The following is a 17,805-nucleotide window of genomic DNA, read 5'->3' as shown; positions in this document are numbered from 1 at the left end:
GCGCTCTTGGAAAATTCTTCCCGAAATTCTCCAAGAATTCCTCCTGTAATTCTTCTCGGAATTGTACAAAAATTCTATCCGGAATCTACAATCATTCCTCCAGAAATTTTTGTAAGAATTGCTCCTGGAAATTTGCAAGAGAGACTTCGCAAAATTATTGGAGAATTTCAGGATTGAGTCTTGAACATTTTTAAGAGGAAGTATTGTAAAATTCCAGGACTATTCAAAAATCGAAACGGTTAGATGCTCTTAGCTCACTAAGATGAAAAGCATGCTTTTTAGCAATTGTGACATTATGCCTAAAAGAACAAAAGTGCCTCGGGTTATAAAGGCTTTTTAGTCAGTTAAATTTCTTCATTTCAAGATAGGCACAGTAGTGGTTCAGTAGTATTTTTTATTATTATAGATGAGCCTGAGAAAAGTGCTTCAGCAGTTGATTAAACTACTCGTAATTGATCTTTCCATCTTTTATTTTGCAATATACTAACAAATTTCCTTAAAAACTTCAGTTTAGGAGCTAATCCCAATTTTCACACAATAGACTATTAATTCCTTCGTGACTGCACAATAATCACCACCACCACCACCATCGCCATCGTTACCACCATCAAGTTTCTATCAAAGTTAATACCAATACCACCACACCACCGTCACCACCACCACCACTTTTTGCCATTCTTTTCTCTCATGTCAGCACCACCACAGCCACACCACCATCAGCCACCGATTTCTCTCAAAGTATGCCGCACCCGAAACTAAAACAATAATCGTTATTGTTCTCTCGTTTTTTCTTCTCTTCTCTTTTTACATATGTAATTGTGTGTGTGAATTCTCTCCCTTCCACAACCAACGTAAAAACCAAAAAAAAACAATATCCCGTAACCGTAACTGCATTGTGCGTACGTAGAAAAAGAGTAATTAGAGTCAATAGTATCGAAGATGATGTACATCTTGTTCATAGGGAACAAGGCATTGGAAAACAGTCAAAATCTGTCCAGGTAGTGATGAGTGATTCCGTACTCTTTTCCCTTTCTATTAGTTCTTTTGTTCTCTCCTTTCTTCTTTCGACTTTTGCTTTCTATCTCCCTTTTTCTTTTCACTTCCTTATCATTCGAACCGTATCGTTTGAGTTTATCCTCTCTCTCTTTTGCTTCTTCTTAGCCCTTCCTATCCTAATCGATCGGTTAACAGAAACGAATGCTACTAACCTCGAAACTAGTACTAACCTCCAACCAACTGCTTGCTCTTCATTTGCTACTAACCCGCTCTCTCTCTCTTTCTCTCTTCAGATCGTTTTCATTTCCAGAAGCAAGACGTGAATCGACATTTGTCCACTAATACCATCTCGAACTTCTCTTTCGTTTTTTGTTCTCTTTCATCCCTCGTTCGCGTCCTCACCTACCCTCTCTCACATGGGCCTCATCCAACAACATTCGTCCTCCCCGCAGGTCGCGGAATGGATGGGACGAAGAGAAGCCTGGTCGGCGGATCGATCGTCCGATTCCCGTACAAAGCCGACGCGTTGGGAATTTAGAGGAAGACGACACGCTAACAAAGCACTAGCCGCGGCGGCGGCCACCACCGGCGGCAGTACCCATCACGGGCACGACAACCGCGGCAACACCATTGGCGATGACGATGATGACGGAAGTGGCGGTGGTGGTGGCGTAGGGATCGACGGTCATGGAGCAGGGCGCCTGGTGGAGAAGAAAACCATGACCGACGGCGGTGGTAGTGGCAAAACGAAAGACCAGACTGTTAAGATTAGGTTAGTACATGCAACGCCAGCGACGACGAGGATGGGCGTGGTGACCGGCGGCAGTCGATTGGTGGTGGTGCGTTATTGAATGGGAAGGGGGTGGTTCTCTGGGACTGGGTCCTACTAAAATTCTCCAAGAATTTCTCATGGAAATTAACAAAAAATGCTCCTGAATTGATCCAAGAATTCTTCCTGCAATTCTCCAAGATTTTTTCCTGGAATTCTTCAAGAATTCCTCCTGGAATTCTTCAAGAATTCCTCCAGGAATTCTTCAAGAATTCCTCCTGAAATTCTTCGAGAATTCCTCCTGGAGTTCTTTAACAATTCCTCCTAGAATTCTTCAAGAATTGCTCCTAGAATTCTCCAAGATTTTCCTCAGGAATTCTCCAAGAATTCCGTTAAGAATTCTCCAAGAATTCCGTTAGGAATTCTCCAAGAATTCCGTTAGGAATTCTCCAAGAATTCCGTTAGGAATTCTCCAAGAATTCCGTTAGGAATTCTCCAAGAATTCCGTTAGGAATTCTCCAAGAATTCCGTTAGGAATTCTCCAAGAATTCCGTTAGAAATTCTCCAAGAATTCCGTTAGGAATTCTCCAAGAATTCCGTTAGGAATTCTCCAAGAATTCCGTTAGGAATTCACCAAGAATTCCGTTAGGAATTCACCAAGAATTCCGTTAGGAATTCTCCAAGAATTCCGTTAGGAATTCTTCAAGAATTCCGTTAGGAATTCTCCAAGAATTCCGTTAGAAATTCTCCAAGAATTCCGTTAGGAATTTGTTGTGACTGGCCGAATAACTAACACAACAGCTAATTGTTTTAGCACTTAACTATTTATTTTCTCTAAGTTAACAATTTGGTTTGTAGGGAAAACTGAGCACATGCTCTCGCGCGGGGAAGCTAGAATGAATCAAACGTCAAAAACAGCGCGGAGCAAGGTGTATGTGTTTTGAGGTATGAACAAGGTATGGTAGGTATGTAAGGTAGTAATAATAGCAAAGGTATAACAACTCTCCCTCTTTTTGAAAAAATGGATCAATAGGATTACAAATTCAGCTTTTGGGGAGGTTTAATCACTCGATTTGAACGCCTGAGGGGCTGTGCAGATACTACATTACCAGATCGCGGCGTCCTTGTTGCCGAAGGTCCCGGCTCTGGTTCAGGAACAGCCTCAGTTGACGTAGTAGGTTGAGCGTGCACCACCGATCGTTCACCAGTAGTCGCCTCTTCAGCTGGTTCAGTAGCGGTTGCCACCGAAGCAGGAACTGCAATCGTAGATGGTGTTCGTTCAGTGTATACCTCCTCCCTAGGGGGATTCACCAAACCTTCACGCATGTTCGCGCCAACTCCAGCAATATGGTCGATGTGGCGCTCCCAGACTCTTCCGTCGTCCAGGCGCACAGAATAGCGTAGCTTGCCGACCTTCTCGACGATCCTTCCGAATTTCCATTTGTCACGCGAGAGGAAGTCCCGCACTCGTACTCGATCTCCGTCCTGGAACACTCGTACGGTCAAGTTTTCAGCAGGTTTCGGTTCGTTTTTCGGCAGCATCAAATCCAGTCTTGAGCGGATCTGACGACCGAACATCAGCATTGACGGCGATTGGCCCGTTGACGGATGCAGCATCTTCCTGTAGGTCAGCAGTATGTTTGATAACTCCAGGCTGAACTCAGACTTCGGACACTTCAGAGCTTTCAGCTTTTGTTTAAAGGTTTGCACGTAGCGCTCTGCTTGCCCGTTCGTCGATGGGTGATACGGTGCTCCCATTTTGTGTACCACACCGTTCATCCGCAGGAACTGTTGGAAAGTTTCCGACGTGAATTGAACACCATGGTCACTAACTAGAACCGATGGTATTCCGTAGGTGGCAAATATCTCCCGGCACATGTTTACCGTACTCTCCGCCGTGATTGATTTGCACACCTTTATCTCCGGCCACTTGCTGTACGCGTCGACCAGAATAAAGAAGTACGTGTCTTGAAACGGGCCCGCAAAATCTACGTGGACCCGCTGGAACGGCATCGTCGGTGTCTCCCAGCAGTGCAGTCTAGTTTTCGCAGGTTCCGGCCTGACCGATTGACACTCGGCGCAGTTGGAAACCATGTCCTCAATGTCTTGGTCCATTCCTACCCACCAGCAGTATCCTCGAGCTAATGACTTCGTCCGGGTTGTTCCGAAATGGGTAGAGTGCAGCTCGTCCAGCACTTTCCTCCTCAGTGCCAGCGGTACGTAGACGCGTATTCCTCTTAGAAGGCAACCTTTCTGGAGTGAAAACTCGGTTTGTTCCACCCCGAAGCGATCTTTGGGATCCACTGGCTGGCCGTGCTTAATTCCTTGGATGAGATTCCGCACCGACCGGTCCTCGGCCGTGGCCTGAGCCAGCTCCGCAGCAGTCAACGGCAACGTCTCGATCTGGTTAAGCTCGATGACGTCGACCTCTTCAATCACATTCTCCGGATCTGCTTGAGAAAGAGGGATCCGGGACATTGCATCCGCGTTAGCGTGGTCGGCAGACTTCCTAAAACGGATCTCGTAGTCGAACGACTGTAAGTAGGTTGCGTAATGTTGCATTCGAAGAGCTGACATCACCGGCAGTCCCTTGTGCTCTCCGAATATCTTGGATATCGCTTGGTTATCGGTGATCAGCATGAACTTCCGGCCGTACAGGAACTGGAAAAATTTCTTGACGCCGAAAATGATCGCGTATGCTTCCTTATCTACTTGCATGTAGTTTTGCTGAACTCGGTTGAGCGTCTGGGAAGCGAACTGTATCGGACGTTCCGTTCCGTCCGGCATCAGGTGACTCAGCACCGCGCCTACGCCATAGGGTGACGCGTCTGTTGCAAGGATCAACGGCAAATCGGGCGAGTAGTGAGCAAGGCATTTCTCGGACTGCATCTGGTTCTTCACGCTTCTGAACGATTCCTCGCACTGCTTAGTCCACTTGAACGGCACGTCGTTCTTGAGGAGGTTGTTCAAAGGGTAGAGTACCGTACTGAGGTTTTCGAAGAACCTTCCATAATAGTTTATCAGTCCAACGAACGACCGGACTTCATCCTTGTTCTTGGGCTGAGGCATTTCCTGGATCGCAGCAACCTTCTTCCGTATCTTGTGGATACCATCTTTATCGATGAGATAGCCACAGTACTCAATTTGATCCACAAAAAACTCGCATTTGTCCTTATTCACCCGAATGCCATGCTGGTCTAGTCGCCGCAGAACTTCTTCCAAACGTCGGAGGTGTGTTGCATCATCAGGGCCTGTGACTTTGATATCATCCAGAAATACGCTGACTCCTTCGATTCCCTGAAGAATCACTTCCATCTGGCGTTGCCAGATCGCTGGCGCCGAAGCGACGCCGTACATCAGTCGATTTGGACGATACAAGCCACGGTGAGTACTCAGGGTGAGTATCTCTCTATCCTCCGGGGCGACTTCCAGTTGCAGATAGGCCTGAACGAGGTCGATTTTGGAGAACTTCTTCCCTCCAGCCAACGACGCAAAAAGTTCATCCACGGTTGGTAGCGGATATCTGTCCACAACCAGGTTTGGATTGACCGTTTGTTTATAGTCCCCGCAAATCCGCACACGGCCTTGGGACTTTTTCACCGGGACGATTGGAGTGGCCCAGTTGCTTTGGTTCACCTTCGTCAGCACCCCTTCCGCTTCGAGCTTGTCCAATTCGTCCTCCACCGTCTTCTGCAAGTTGAAGGGAATCTTCCTCGCCTTCAGGAACACCGGCCTGGTATTGTTCTTCAACGGTAGGCTGGCCTGGACACTGCAAATTTTCCCGATGGAGTCGTCGAACACTTTCGGGAATCTTCCCAAAACCTGCTTCAGCGCAGCAGCACGGGTTGGAGTAGCATTTGTAATCTCGTTGACCGCATCCGGATTCTGGAGTACACTGTTCCAATCGACCGGAATCGCATTTAGCCACTCGCGCCCGAGAAGTGGATGTTTGTCGGAGTCCACGACGTATAGCGGTAACGTAACCTTTCCACTTCCGTATTCGACACTCGCATCGATTATTCCCAGTACGTCGATACTGGTACCGCAATAGCTCACAAGGTTTGTGGTGCAACCACGCATCCGCGATTCGGAAAAGTATCTGTCCCGGCACTTCGCACTTACGATACTAACCGGCGATCCAGTGTCCACTTCGAACCGAATGTTCTTTCCGTTCACTCGCATGTCCAACCAGAATCGCGCACTACCGAGTTTAGTGTCCACGGTACACACTTCCCGCACTTGTGTACTTTCGCGATCGTCGCCGTCGCCGGATTGGTGCAAATAGTTCGCTTGCGCAGCATTCGTTTTGTTCCCGGCACGGCTCGCGTCCGACTTCCCGGAGGCGGATCTCTTCATACACACTTTCGCAAGATGTCCTTTCAGTTTGCAGAACGAACACACGGTATCTTTGTGCCTGCACGTATTTGCAAAGTGCGACTTTTCCCCACAGCGAAAACAAGAAGAATCGCTTGCACTTTGTCCCACTTTAGAATAAGACTTTCCCCCAGCGTTTATTTTGTTATGCTTCTCTTTTTTACCTTTGAATCCAGTCGATCGGTGCACGGCGTTTACCTCCTGCTTGCCGAGGTTCCCCTCGATTTCCGCACCTCCTTTCCGGGAAAGCTCCATACTCACGGCTATGTCCCGGGCATCTTGGAGTGTCAGCTGCCTCCTCTCTAGCAACCGGCTTCGGATGTCATTCCGTTTGATACCGAAGACCAACTGGTTCCGAAGGGCCGTCTCGAGATATGCGCCAAAGTTACAGGTGACGGCGATGCGCCGCAATGCCACCAAATACTCGTCGACCGTCTCATCGGGCGAAGCCGCGTTCGAATCGCCTTGCCGGCGGCACTTGAAACGGAAATTTTCACTAATTTCCAACGGCTGGGGGTTGAAGAATCCTTCCAGGGCATCGACGATCTCGGCATACGTCTTCTGTCGGGGAGTGTCTGGCGCAATCTTGTCGCAGGCGATGTCGTACGTTTCCGACCCCATATGATGCAGAAGCAGGTTTTTCTGCATCGCCGGGTCGACAACTCCGTAGATGGCAAAAGCATTTTCCAGCCGCTCCACCCACCGCATCCACTTCAACTTCTTCTTGTCGAAGGGATCAATGGCAAAGTTTGGTGGCGGAGCTCCAGCAGCAGCGACAGCCGCCGGCACGATTGCACCGGCAATTCCTCCTCCTGCAGCAGCACTTCGACCTGGATTTTCCGCGTTCGCCATCCTCGTCGCCAGAACTGTTGTGACTGGCCGAATAACTAACACAACAGCTAATTGTTTTAGCACATAACTATTTATTTTCTCTAAGTTAACAATTTGGTTTGTAGGGAAAACTGAGCACATGCTCTCGCGCGGGGAAGCTAGAATGAATCAAACGTCAAAAAGAGCGCGGAGCAAGGTGTATGTGTTTTGAGGTATGAACAAGGTATGGTAGGTATGTAAGGTAGTAATAATAGCAAAGGTATAACAGAATTCTCCAAGATTTTCGTTAGGATTTCTCCAAGAATTCCGTGAGGAATTCTCCAAGAATTCCGTTAGGAATTTTCCAAGAATTCCGTCGGGAATTTTCCAAGAATTCCGTCAAGAATTCTCCAAGAATTCCGTCATGAGTTCTCCAAGAATTCCGTCAGGAATCCTCCAAGAATTCCGTCATGAGTTCTCCAAGAATTCCGTCAGGAATTCTCCAAGAATTCCGTTCGGAATTCTCCAAAAATTCCGTCAGGAATTCTCCAAGAATTCCTTCAGGAATTCTCCAAGAATTCCGTCAGGAATTCTCCAAGAATTCCGTCAGGAATTCTCCAAGAATTCCGTCAGGAATTCTCCAAGAATTCCGTCAGGAATTCTCCAAGAATTCCGTCAGGAATTCTCCAAGAATTCCGTCAGGAATTCTCCGAGAATTCCGTCAGGAATTCTCCAAGAATTCCGTCAGGAATTCTCCAAGAATTCCGTCAGGAATTCTGCAAGAATTCCGTCAGGAATTCTCCAAGAATTCCGTCAGGAATTCTCCAAGAATTCCGTCAGGAATTCTCCAAGAATTCCGTCAGGAATTCTCCAAGAATTCCGTCAGGTATTCTCCAAGAATTCCGTCAGGAATTCTCCAAGAATTCCGTCAGGAATTCTTCAAGAATTCCGTCAGGAATTTCTCAAGAATTCCGTCAGGAATTCTCCAAGAATTCCGTCAGGAATTCTCCAAGAATTCCGTCAGGAATTCTCCAAGAATTCCGTCAGGAATTCTCCAAGAATTCCGTCAGGAATTCTCCAAGAATTCCGTCAGGAATTCTCCAAGAATTCCGTCAGGAATTCTCCAAGAATTCCGTCAGGAATTCTCCAAGAATTCCGTCGGGAATTCTCCAAGAATTCCGTCAGGAATTCTCCAAGAATTCCGTAAGGAATTCTCCAAGAATTCCGTCAGGAATTCTCCAAGAATTCCGTCAGGAATTCTCCAAGAATTCCGTCAGGAATTCTCCAAGAATTCCGTCAGGAATTCTCCAAGAATTCCGTCAGGAATTCTCCAAGAATTCCGTCAGGAATTCTTCAAGAATTCCGTCAGGAATTCTTCAAGAATTCCGTCAGGAATTCTTCAAGAATTCCGTCAGGAATTCTTCAAGAATTCCGTCAGGAATTCTCCAAGAATTCCGTCAGGAATTCTCCAAGAATTCCGTAAGGAATTCTCCAAGAATTCCGTCAGGAATTCTCCAAGAATTCCGTAAGGAATTCTCCAAGAATTCCGTAAGGAATTCTCCAAGAATTCCGTCAGGAATTCTCCAAGAATTCCGTCAGGAATTCTCCAAGAATTCCGTCAGGAATTCTCCAAGAATTCCGTCAGGAATTCTCCAAGAATTCCGTCAGGAATTCTCCAAGAATTCCGTCAGGAATTCTCCAAGAATTTCGTCAGGAATTCTCCAAGAATTTCGTCAGGAAGTCTCCAAGAATTCCGTCAGGAATTCTCCAAAAATTCCGTCAGGAATTCTCCAAAAATTCCGTCAGGAATTCTCCAAAAATTCCGTCAGGAATTCTTCAAAAATTCCGTCAGGGATTCCCCAAGAATTCCGTCAGGAATTGTCCAAGAATTCCGTCAGGAATTCTCCAAGAATTCCGCTAGGAATTCTCCAGGAATTCCGCTAGGAATTCTCCAGGAATTCCGCTAGGAATTCTCCAGGAATTCCGCTAGGAATTCTCCAGGAATTCCGCTAGGAATTCTCCAGGAATTCCGCTAGGAATTCTCCAGGAATTCCGCTAGGAATTCTCCAGGAATTCCGCTAGGAATTCTCCAAGAATTCCGCTAGGAATTCTCCAGGAATTCCGCTAGGAATTCTCCAGGAATTCCGCTAGGAATTCTCCAGGAATTCCGCTAGGAATTCTCCAGGAATTTCGCTAGGAATTCTCCAGGAATTCCGCTAGGAATTCTCCAGGAATTCCGCTAGGAATTCTCCAGGAATTCCGCTAGGAATTCTCCAGGAATTCCGCTAGGAATTCTCCAGGAATTCCGCTAGGAATACTCCAGGAATTTCGCTAGCAATTCTCCAGGAATTCCGCTAGCAATTCTCCAGGAATTCTGCTAGGAATTCTCCAGGAATTCCGCTAGGAATTCTCCAAGAATTCCGTCAGGAATTCTCCAAGAATTCCGTCAGGAATTCTCCAAGAATTCCGTCAGGAATTCTCCAAGAATTCCGTCAGGAATTCTCCAAGAATTCCGTCAGGAATTCTCCAAGAATTCCGTCAGGAATTCCCCAAGAATTCCGTCAGGAATTCTCCAAGAATTCCGTCAGGAATTCTCCAAGAATTCCGTCAGGAATTCTCCAAGAATTCCGTCAGGAATTCTCCAAGAATTCCGTCAAGAATTCTCCAAGAATTCCGTCAGGAATTCTCCAAAAATTCCGTCAGGAATTCTCCAAGAATTCCGTCAGGAATTCTCCAAGAATTCCGTCAGGAATTCTCCAAGAATTCCATCAGGAATTCTCCAAGAATTCCGTCAGGAATTCTCCAAGAATTCCATCAGGAATTCTCCAAGAATTCCATCAGGAATTCTCCAAGAATTCCGTCAGGAATTCTCCAAGAATTCCGTCAGGAATTCTCCAAGAATTCCGTCAGGAATTCTCCAAGAATTCCGTCAGGAATTCTCCAAGAATTCCGTCAGGAATTCTCCTAGAATTCCGTCAGGAATTCTCCTAGAATTCCGTCAGGAATTCTCCAAGAGTTCCGTCAAGAATTCTCCAAGTATTCCGTCAGGAATTCTCCAAGTATTCCGTCAGGAATTCTCCAAGAATTCCGCCAGGAATTCTCCAAGAATTCCGCCAGGAATTTTCCAAGAATTCCGTCAGGAATTCTCCAAGAATTCCGCCAGGAATTCTCCAAGAATTCCGCCAGGAATTCTCCAAGAATTCCACCAGGAATTCTCCAAGAATTCCGCCAGGAATTCTCCAAGAATTCCGCCAGGAATTCTCCAAGAATTCCGCCAGGAATTCTCCAAGAATTCCGCCAGGAATTCTCCAAGAATTCCGCCAGGAATTCTCCAAGAATTCCGCCAGGAATTCTCCAAGAATTCCGCCAGGAATTCTCCAAGAATTCCGCCAGGAATTCTCCAAGAATTCGGCAAGGAATTCTCCAAGAATTCCGCCAGGAATTCTCCAAGAATTCCGCCAGGAATTCTCCAAGAATTCCGCCAGGAATTCTCCACGAATTCCGTCAGGAATTCTCCACGAATTCCGTCAGGAATTCTCCACGAATTCCGTCAGGAATTCTCCAAGTATTCCGTCAGGAATTCTCCAAGAATTCCGCCAGGAATTCTCCAAGAATTCCGCCAGGAATTCTCCAAGAATTCCGCCAGCAATTTTCCAAGAATTCCACCAGGAATTCTCCAAGAATTCCGCCAGGAATTCTCCAAGAATTCCGCCAGGAATTCTCCAAGAATTCCGCCAGGAATTCTCCAAGAATTCCGCCAGGAATTCTCCAAGAATTCCGCTAGGAATTCTCCAAGAATTCCGTCAGGAATTCTCCAAGAATTCCGTCAGGAATTCTCCAAGAATTCCGTCAGGAATTCTCCAAGAATTCCGTCAGGAATTCTCCAAGAATTCCGTCAGGAATTCTCCAAGAATTCCGTCAGGAATTCTCCAAGAATTCCGTCAGGAATTCCCCAAGAATTCCGTCAGGAATTCTCCAAGAATTCCGTCAGGAATTCTCCAAGAATTCCGTCAGGAATTCTCCAAGAATTCCGTCAGGAATTCTCCAAGAATTCCGCCAGGAATTCTCCAAGAATTCCGTCAGGAATTCTCCAAGAATTCCGTCAGGAATTCTCCAAGAATTCCGTCAGGAATTCTCCAAGAATTCCGTTAGGAATTCTCCAAGAATTCCGTCAGGAATTCTCCAAGAATCCCGTCAGGAATTCTCCAAGAATTCCGTCAGGAATTCTCCAAGAATTCCGTCTGGCATTCTCCAAGAATTCCTTCAGGAATTCTTCAAGAAATTCTGTTAGAGTTCCTGGAGGAATTCCTGAAGGAATTTTGCTAGAATTGTAGATGACATTCTTCTAGGTTTCCAGGAGATACTCTACTAGAATTTTGGAAGGAATAATATTAGAATTTCAGAAGAAAATCGTCAAGAATTCCAGAAGGAAATCTGCTTGACCTTTAGGAGCAACTTTGGTATAATTTCAGGAGGAGTTTTGCTAGAATTCCAGGTAAAATAATGTTTGAAATTCAGCAGATATCCTGAAACTCTGCCATAATGCTAAGTATATTGATCTCAATACATATATCATAGAAGTTTTCGTGGAGGTTTCGCTATGAAATTCCAACTGAAATCCTAAAATCATATCCTCTAAATTTTGCAGACAATTTATAAACAATATGCAATTATATGAAGGAACGTAGATTTTACAGAAAAAGAGAAGCTTTCCAAAAAAAAATCACGAATTATAAATTTAATACTATAATGGTAATTAAGAATAAGAAATCATAAGGAAAGCATTAATGAATCGTAAGGTGTTCATAACTGTAGCCAAAGTTAAGCTATATTAAAAACTTTAATAAGCACTTCAATAAACGATTAGCTACCCGATGCGCATTTTATTCTTCTAAACCAACTTTCACATATTTATTGGACTTAAACATATGTGAAGAAGGACCATAGGTAATGAGCTTCCTCCGTGCTTCTAAAATTTCCCTCAAACACGACAGGATGCGAAACCTGACTGGAGAAGACGACTGTAAATCCTGTCAGGACACTTCCGGAAACGCCCCAACCGGATGTCCTTGACCTAATTTCGGGCTGACCATGAATGACTGGAAAACTTTCCGGTCTCAGTCCCCACCCTTTTCGGTAATTCCGTTTTAATAACCGTAGCTATAATCCCTTCATTAGAAAATCGGATGAGGTGAATGTGCTTTGGGATGAAGCAACATGGAAACGGAAGACATAAAACGTGCCCGCCTACCTGCTCTGGTCCGGTTGCATAATAATAACCGTCGAGTTTATTTGGGCGAATAAGACTTAAACATACAAGCGAATGCCATCCATTAACTGAACATTTTCCCTTTTTCTTCCGCAGAAACGAATACAAATCCAAATCGGCCAAAAATCACGGACCTGGCGGCGGCGATGGAAGAGGAGGAGGAGGCGGTGGCGGCGTCGGTGGCGGGGATGGCCTGCACCGGTCCCGCAGCAATCTGCTTAATAACGAAGCGCGCGAAATGTACGTCGAGGATGTGGACGAGCACGATCCGGAGTACCAGACGTTGCGGCGGGTTCATCAGATGCCGGCACATACCCAGATCGATGACGATTCCATGCGGCGGCACGAGATGGACCGGGGAAGCGACCTGAACTACGAGCGGAGGGGCAGTTTTAAGCGGCAGGGTGGATTGGGGGTCGACGATTCGCTGGAACCGAGGGATCAGTACTATATAAAGGATGGCAATGCGGAGATTCTGAGGTTGATTACTCGAGGGAGGAACGAGGAGGAGAATATCTATGTTAATGTTCCGCAGAGGAATGCTGGAAGAGGAGGTGGCGATGGAGGTCAGGGACAGTACATCATGGTGGATAACGGTGGGAAGGAGATCTTAATGAGGAGGTACATTGAGGAACAGGCGAATGGGAAGCAGATCATTAGGGAGCACTACCAGTTGCTTCCTGGAACGACGTTCATACAGACAATCCCGAATGAAGTTCCTGGGTATCGAGGGGATCACGTCACCGAGGTGAAGATTGGTCACGAGCAGAAGTCCAATCGAGGAGGTTCAATGAAAGACGACGATGAGAATGAAATACAGATAACGCATGCAGTGTCGAACCATTCTTTGATACAACAGGAATTGGAGACATCGTTGAAGCAACAGAATGCACTGCTCAGACAGATATTACTGGAAAAGGAAAAGCTCGAGGAGAAGTACAAGGAGCAAGATCAAGCTCTAGAGACGCAGAGTCTTCCGTGCCAGGCGGTGGTTGCGACGCAGACAGATTGCGAAACGGCAACGCAGACCGAGCCGGTGAAAGTTGAGCGAAGGAGAACCAAGAGCGAGAACGATGATTCCTTCTCGGAAGACGAGTACGAGTATGTGAAGTACAGTCCGCCAGATAGCCCGGATGATGTGTATCTGATCAAGCGAAAGCGCACACGCAAGAAGACCAAGTACAAGTCTGACGGAGAAGCAAATGGGAGGGGAGGAAAGAGGTTTATCACAGTGGAATCGGTTAAGAGGAAAATCCGGACGCCAATCCAAGAGGAGGAGGAGCCAAGGAAGACACCGCCGCGGCACAGTGAAACACGTGCAAGCATACTGAGGCGGAAGAAGAACGAAGAGAGACTGAAGAAGGATGTGCTGATGGAGATATCCGATTCACTGGAGGATAAAGAAACCAAAAAGAAGGACAGGCGGAAGAAGGTCTACAAGAAAAATGTGAAGTACTTCGAGGATTCTGATGGATCAGACAAGGAAGTGGTGCAGAAGTATTTCTCTGCGGACAGTTTGGACATCAATTCGGACGTGGAAGACTACACGTATGAGGTGACGACGTCCAAGTCGGTGACAGTTTCGCCGCGGTCCGGCGTCCAACAGAGGATATCCAGGAAAGACAACAAAACGGAGACCACTTCCACGAGGATACGACTGACTACATCCGAATCGCCTTCCCGCGCGCAGAAAGGTCCTGCACCCAAACCTCCGCGTATGACCAAGTCATTGTCCAAGGAAAGGTTGGAAGACGGTCGGGATATTCCTGCGAAATACATGGATTGGTACCATAACCTCAAAGACGATTCCCTAGAGAAAAGACCTGCCAAGTATAAGGAATACGAGAAGAAATCCGTGAAAAAGAAGCTTGTTTCTTCTTCATCCAAGGAAGATGAACCTAAAATGTCTAAGCCTGAGCCAGCGCCGCGGACTTCTCCGCCAAAGGATGCTCGCCTCCTAAAAGAAGACATCCAGCTGGCGAAGAAGGTGCAATCGCAGTCTGTCAACGAACCCACCAGCCATCCTCTGCTCCAGCACTCCGAGCACAGATTCGAAGCCGAATACGACCCACATTCTCAAGTTCCTCCTCCCGCGGACAAGCTTCCGCACTACCTGTACCCGGAAACACCTCCGATCGTGAATCGGGACAACAAGGTCCAGATCAAGATCGTAGACTCCTCCATCAGCAAACCTTCCCCCATTCACGAGAACGAAGTGAAAGAACCGAGGCCACGACTCTCGGAACCATCCTCGACAACGACGGCGACAGCCCCCGGAGCAACAACAACCACCAAAACCCTGAACGCGTCCACCTTGGAGGACGACCACGACTCCGGCATTGCCATGAACTCGCTGCTGCACAACAAGAGCAAACGGCACCCCATCACGGACAAGAAGAGCATCTTCACCATCGCGTACGACGACGTGCGCATCCGGCAGATCCGATCCGAGAGCGACACCCCGCCGTTCTCCTAACAGCGACGGGAACAGTCTGCTCAGCTACCTAGCAATAGGCGGACGAGCGAGCAGCACGACGACCACTCCGAAGCCGAAGAGCAGCTGCAGCAACAGCAACGACGAGGACGCAGCCAATAGCAATAGTTGGCAGTTTGTCAGCGGAGCGCTGTCCGATGAGAGCGAGGGAGAGGCGGAAGGCGCATTCAGAGCAGGCTTCGTACGTCCAGCGTTGCCATAAGTTAAGTGAAGTGCTTCCCTGAATGTCAGCAATCCCCGGAACAACGTGTTTCTTCGAGAAAAATTTTCCTACAAAAAAGTACAAAGAAAGCTAGCCGTAGACTACGGCGTTTCATTTATCGTTATTGCTGGGACAAATACACCATCACTACGAAAACAAGAATTCTGGTTGAATTCCAATAGGAATTATAATCGGATTCCATTAGGACACTTGATCAAATCCCATGAGGAATTCAACTGAAATTCCGAGAAGAATTCTGTTAAAATCCCATGTGAAATTCAGGAGATGTTCCGTGAAGAATTCTTGTCGATGAGGTCTGGTAGATATTCAAGAGAACACCTAGGAAATTCTTGTACAGTCCCATCATAACTGTAAATGAACCGCCGTGCATAGATCTAACCTCGGCACGTCGACGGATCATTTCCGTCGTAACGCGACGACTGTAAGCATGTTCTAAAACCCAAAAGGAAACTTAAAACTGCCATAAGTACTAAGTTCACTTTTATCCGCCATGTGTGTGCAGACACGTGAATAGAGCCATTTTATTCCTGTAGCTAAAAAAGACAAAACCATGTATTATATAGTACGATTTAGTTGTTATCCAGGAGCATACACATACGAAATGAAAAGACAAAAAATAGTAGTTTTACCACGAACACTATCGCAAAACCCTGCCCGTCCAGCCGCCAATATTTTGCCGTTGTTGTCAACCAACAGTTGTTTTAATGATGATTGTTGTTACATTGGTGTTTTCTTATTCCTAAATCGTTTAGTGGTGCAGTACCCCTACAAAGTGTCATTTCTAGGTGATAAGCTACTGTGTAAATTGTTCGTTTTAATGTTGTAAGTACCTAATCTACGTTCGCCCTGTACATATTAGTCCCCCGCAAGAATAGAAAGCGAATCAATCAATCGTGATAGGAACACGAAGCAATCGAATTCCATGACTTCCCTCTCTTTAGGATATTGTCACAACTGTTTTACTATTTCAGTTTAACTCTAGTTATTAAATAACTAGTCTCCCGTAAAACTTACAGCGACGAATTCGCAAATGTCGTCCTTCATCTTCCAGAGTCGAAACGATGCAATCACTCAACGTGCGAATAGCTTTTTGTTTGAACAAGAAAAAATGTTTTACAATTGTTGTGTTTTTGTTTATGCAAAAATCAAGCGAAAAAAATAGTTGTTATGAGAATCAAAACAAGTGATTGCAAGTTAATCTAATCCGCGTTCTGTGTTATGTATGTATAGGTTTCAAAAATACTACTCTGAATGTTACACGTTCAGTTTTCCGGTACAATACGGCTCCGAACTTAAACTATGGAAGGACCAAGTGCCTTCAAGACCTGTAAAATATAGTCAGTAAGATTTGTGTAAAAAGTATGTGTATGATCAAGTGGCGTAGTCAGCAGTAGTGGCTCCCACTATATTACCGCTCCCCTTTTTGTGGATAGTAGGTACTCGTAGTGTCCCTGTGTATAAGAAGTTTATTAGTTACTTAAATCGAATTGTGTGAATTCAGTACACTACCGTAGCGAAAGCAGACTAAGAAATATAAAAGACGATATTTTGAATAATTCTCTAGTTAGTTTTATATAATCCGAACAGTTTCTCACTGCAAGGGCAGCACAATCACATTCCAGAGGTGTCTAAGATGCACTAGCCTTTCAATCACTTCAAACACATTCTCATCAATCACTACCTCAGCACTAACACCACTACATCTGCCTCTGTCTCCTCCCACAATCATGTACATGGCAGCGGTCAAATTCATTGCCATATCTATCCGCACTGTCTCCCTCTTCAGAAAACCCGAATGACCGAAACGGTGTAGATACGGTTGGAAGCTATCATGGTCCGAAAGGACCCAACTCAGGTGGAATGATATTTCCCCATGGTGCCTGTTAACCCAACTATCTACCCTCGGGATCAACCTGTGGGTCCACCTACCTTTGGTGGAACTGTCCCACGCGCGTTGCCCACCGGGAACTCTAACTTTAACACCTCGTCGTACATGACATTCCATAACACCGAACCCAGGATTAAACCTTGCGAGACTCCTGAGGTTATGTGAAAGCATTTCGGACCCTCCTCCTTGTCGAAAACTAGTACTCGATTTTGGAAGTAACTTCCGAGAATGTTATACAGGTACCCGGCCATCCCCAGATGCTGCGTTAGGCCGCATCAGCAATAGTCGCTCAACTGGGGCTATTGAACGCGTTCCTTACATCCAGACTCACTACTGCACAGTGCCGAATCCTCCTCCTCTTACGCTGGAGCGCTGTCTCAGCTGTCTTTGTCACCGACAGGATAGCGTCTACGGTCGACTTCCCCTTTTAGAAGCCGAACTGGTTGCTCGAGACTTAACCATTAACATGGGAAACCGTCCAGGGGCTCAACTAAACACTACACGGAATGTGATATCTTTCATTTATTTAAAGTCCGGCGACATCATTTAAATAAACTCTATTGAACTTCCACTAACTCACATTTATCTTATAATTTAAGGCACACTTTTTGACCTTAGTATTGTTTTAGTCTTTCCTAACAACTTTTTAACGAATTACATTACACTTTTCACTTAATTAGTATCACCTATGTCCTTGTTTTCGTACTAACTACAGCCTTTATTTGGACAGTATCTAGAGGTGTCCCACATAGGAGCTCAAGACTTATCCGATGTGCTGCCTGCGTTAACGTTGTCACCGAACTTCCCCCGACTGAAGCCAAAGCCTCAGTATTTATAGCCTAAATTTCCTAGCAATACCCGAACCAGCTTGGACGTGTCAAAAACTCCTACCATCACTCTCGTTTTGCCGAAGAAGTCACGATAATTCCTAACGTAGCCCGAACCAACTTGGGCGTGTCCAAAACCTTACCAAATGTAAATA

General features: G+C 46.0%; 2 protein-coding genes across 3 annotated transcripts in view; one reads left to right on the top strand and one right to left on the bottom strand.

Moving 5' to 3' along the window:
- Positions 1-16,491, top strand: part of LOC115269571 (cadherin-86C) — a 589,109-nt gene extending 572,618 nt beyond the window's left edge. Inside the window, exons 13-15 of one of the 2 annotated variants that reach the window (XM_062845170.1) lie at positions 908-998; positions 1,449-1,768; positions 12,315-16,491. In XM_062845170.1, the coding sequence (XP_062701154.1) occupies positions 908-998; positions 1,449-1,768; positions 12,315-14,694 (2,791 nt within the window). In that variant the 3' untranslated portion in view covers positions 14,695-16,491. The remainder of the gene's footprint in view (positions 1-907; positions 999-1,448; positions 1,769-12,314) is intronic. The other variant, XM_062845171.1, reaches the window with a different exon arrangement.
- The window catches only part of LOC134285111 (uncharacterized), a 192,223-nt gene that overhangs the window by 115,389 nt on the left and 59,029 nt on the right, over positions 1-17,805 (bottom strand). The gene's annotated exons all lie outside the window — the stretch shown is intronic.

Source organism: Aedes albopictus, chromosome 1 (genome assembly GCF_035046485.1).
Source record: "Aedes albopictus strain Foshan chromosome 1, AalbF5, whole genome shotgun sequence".
Lineage (NCBI taxonomy): Eukaryota > Metazoa > Arthropoda > Insecta > Diptera > Culicidae > Aedes > Aedes albopictus.
Note: the sequence above shows the minus strand (reverse complement) of the source record. Positions and strands in the feature narration are given on the sequence as shown.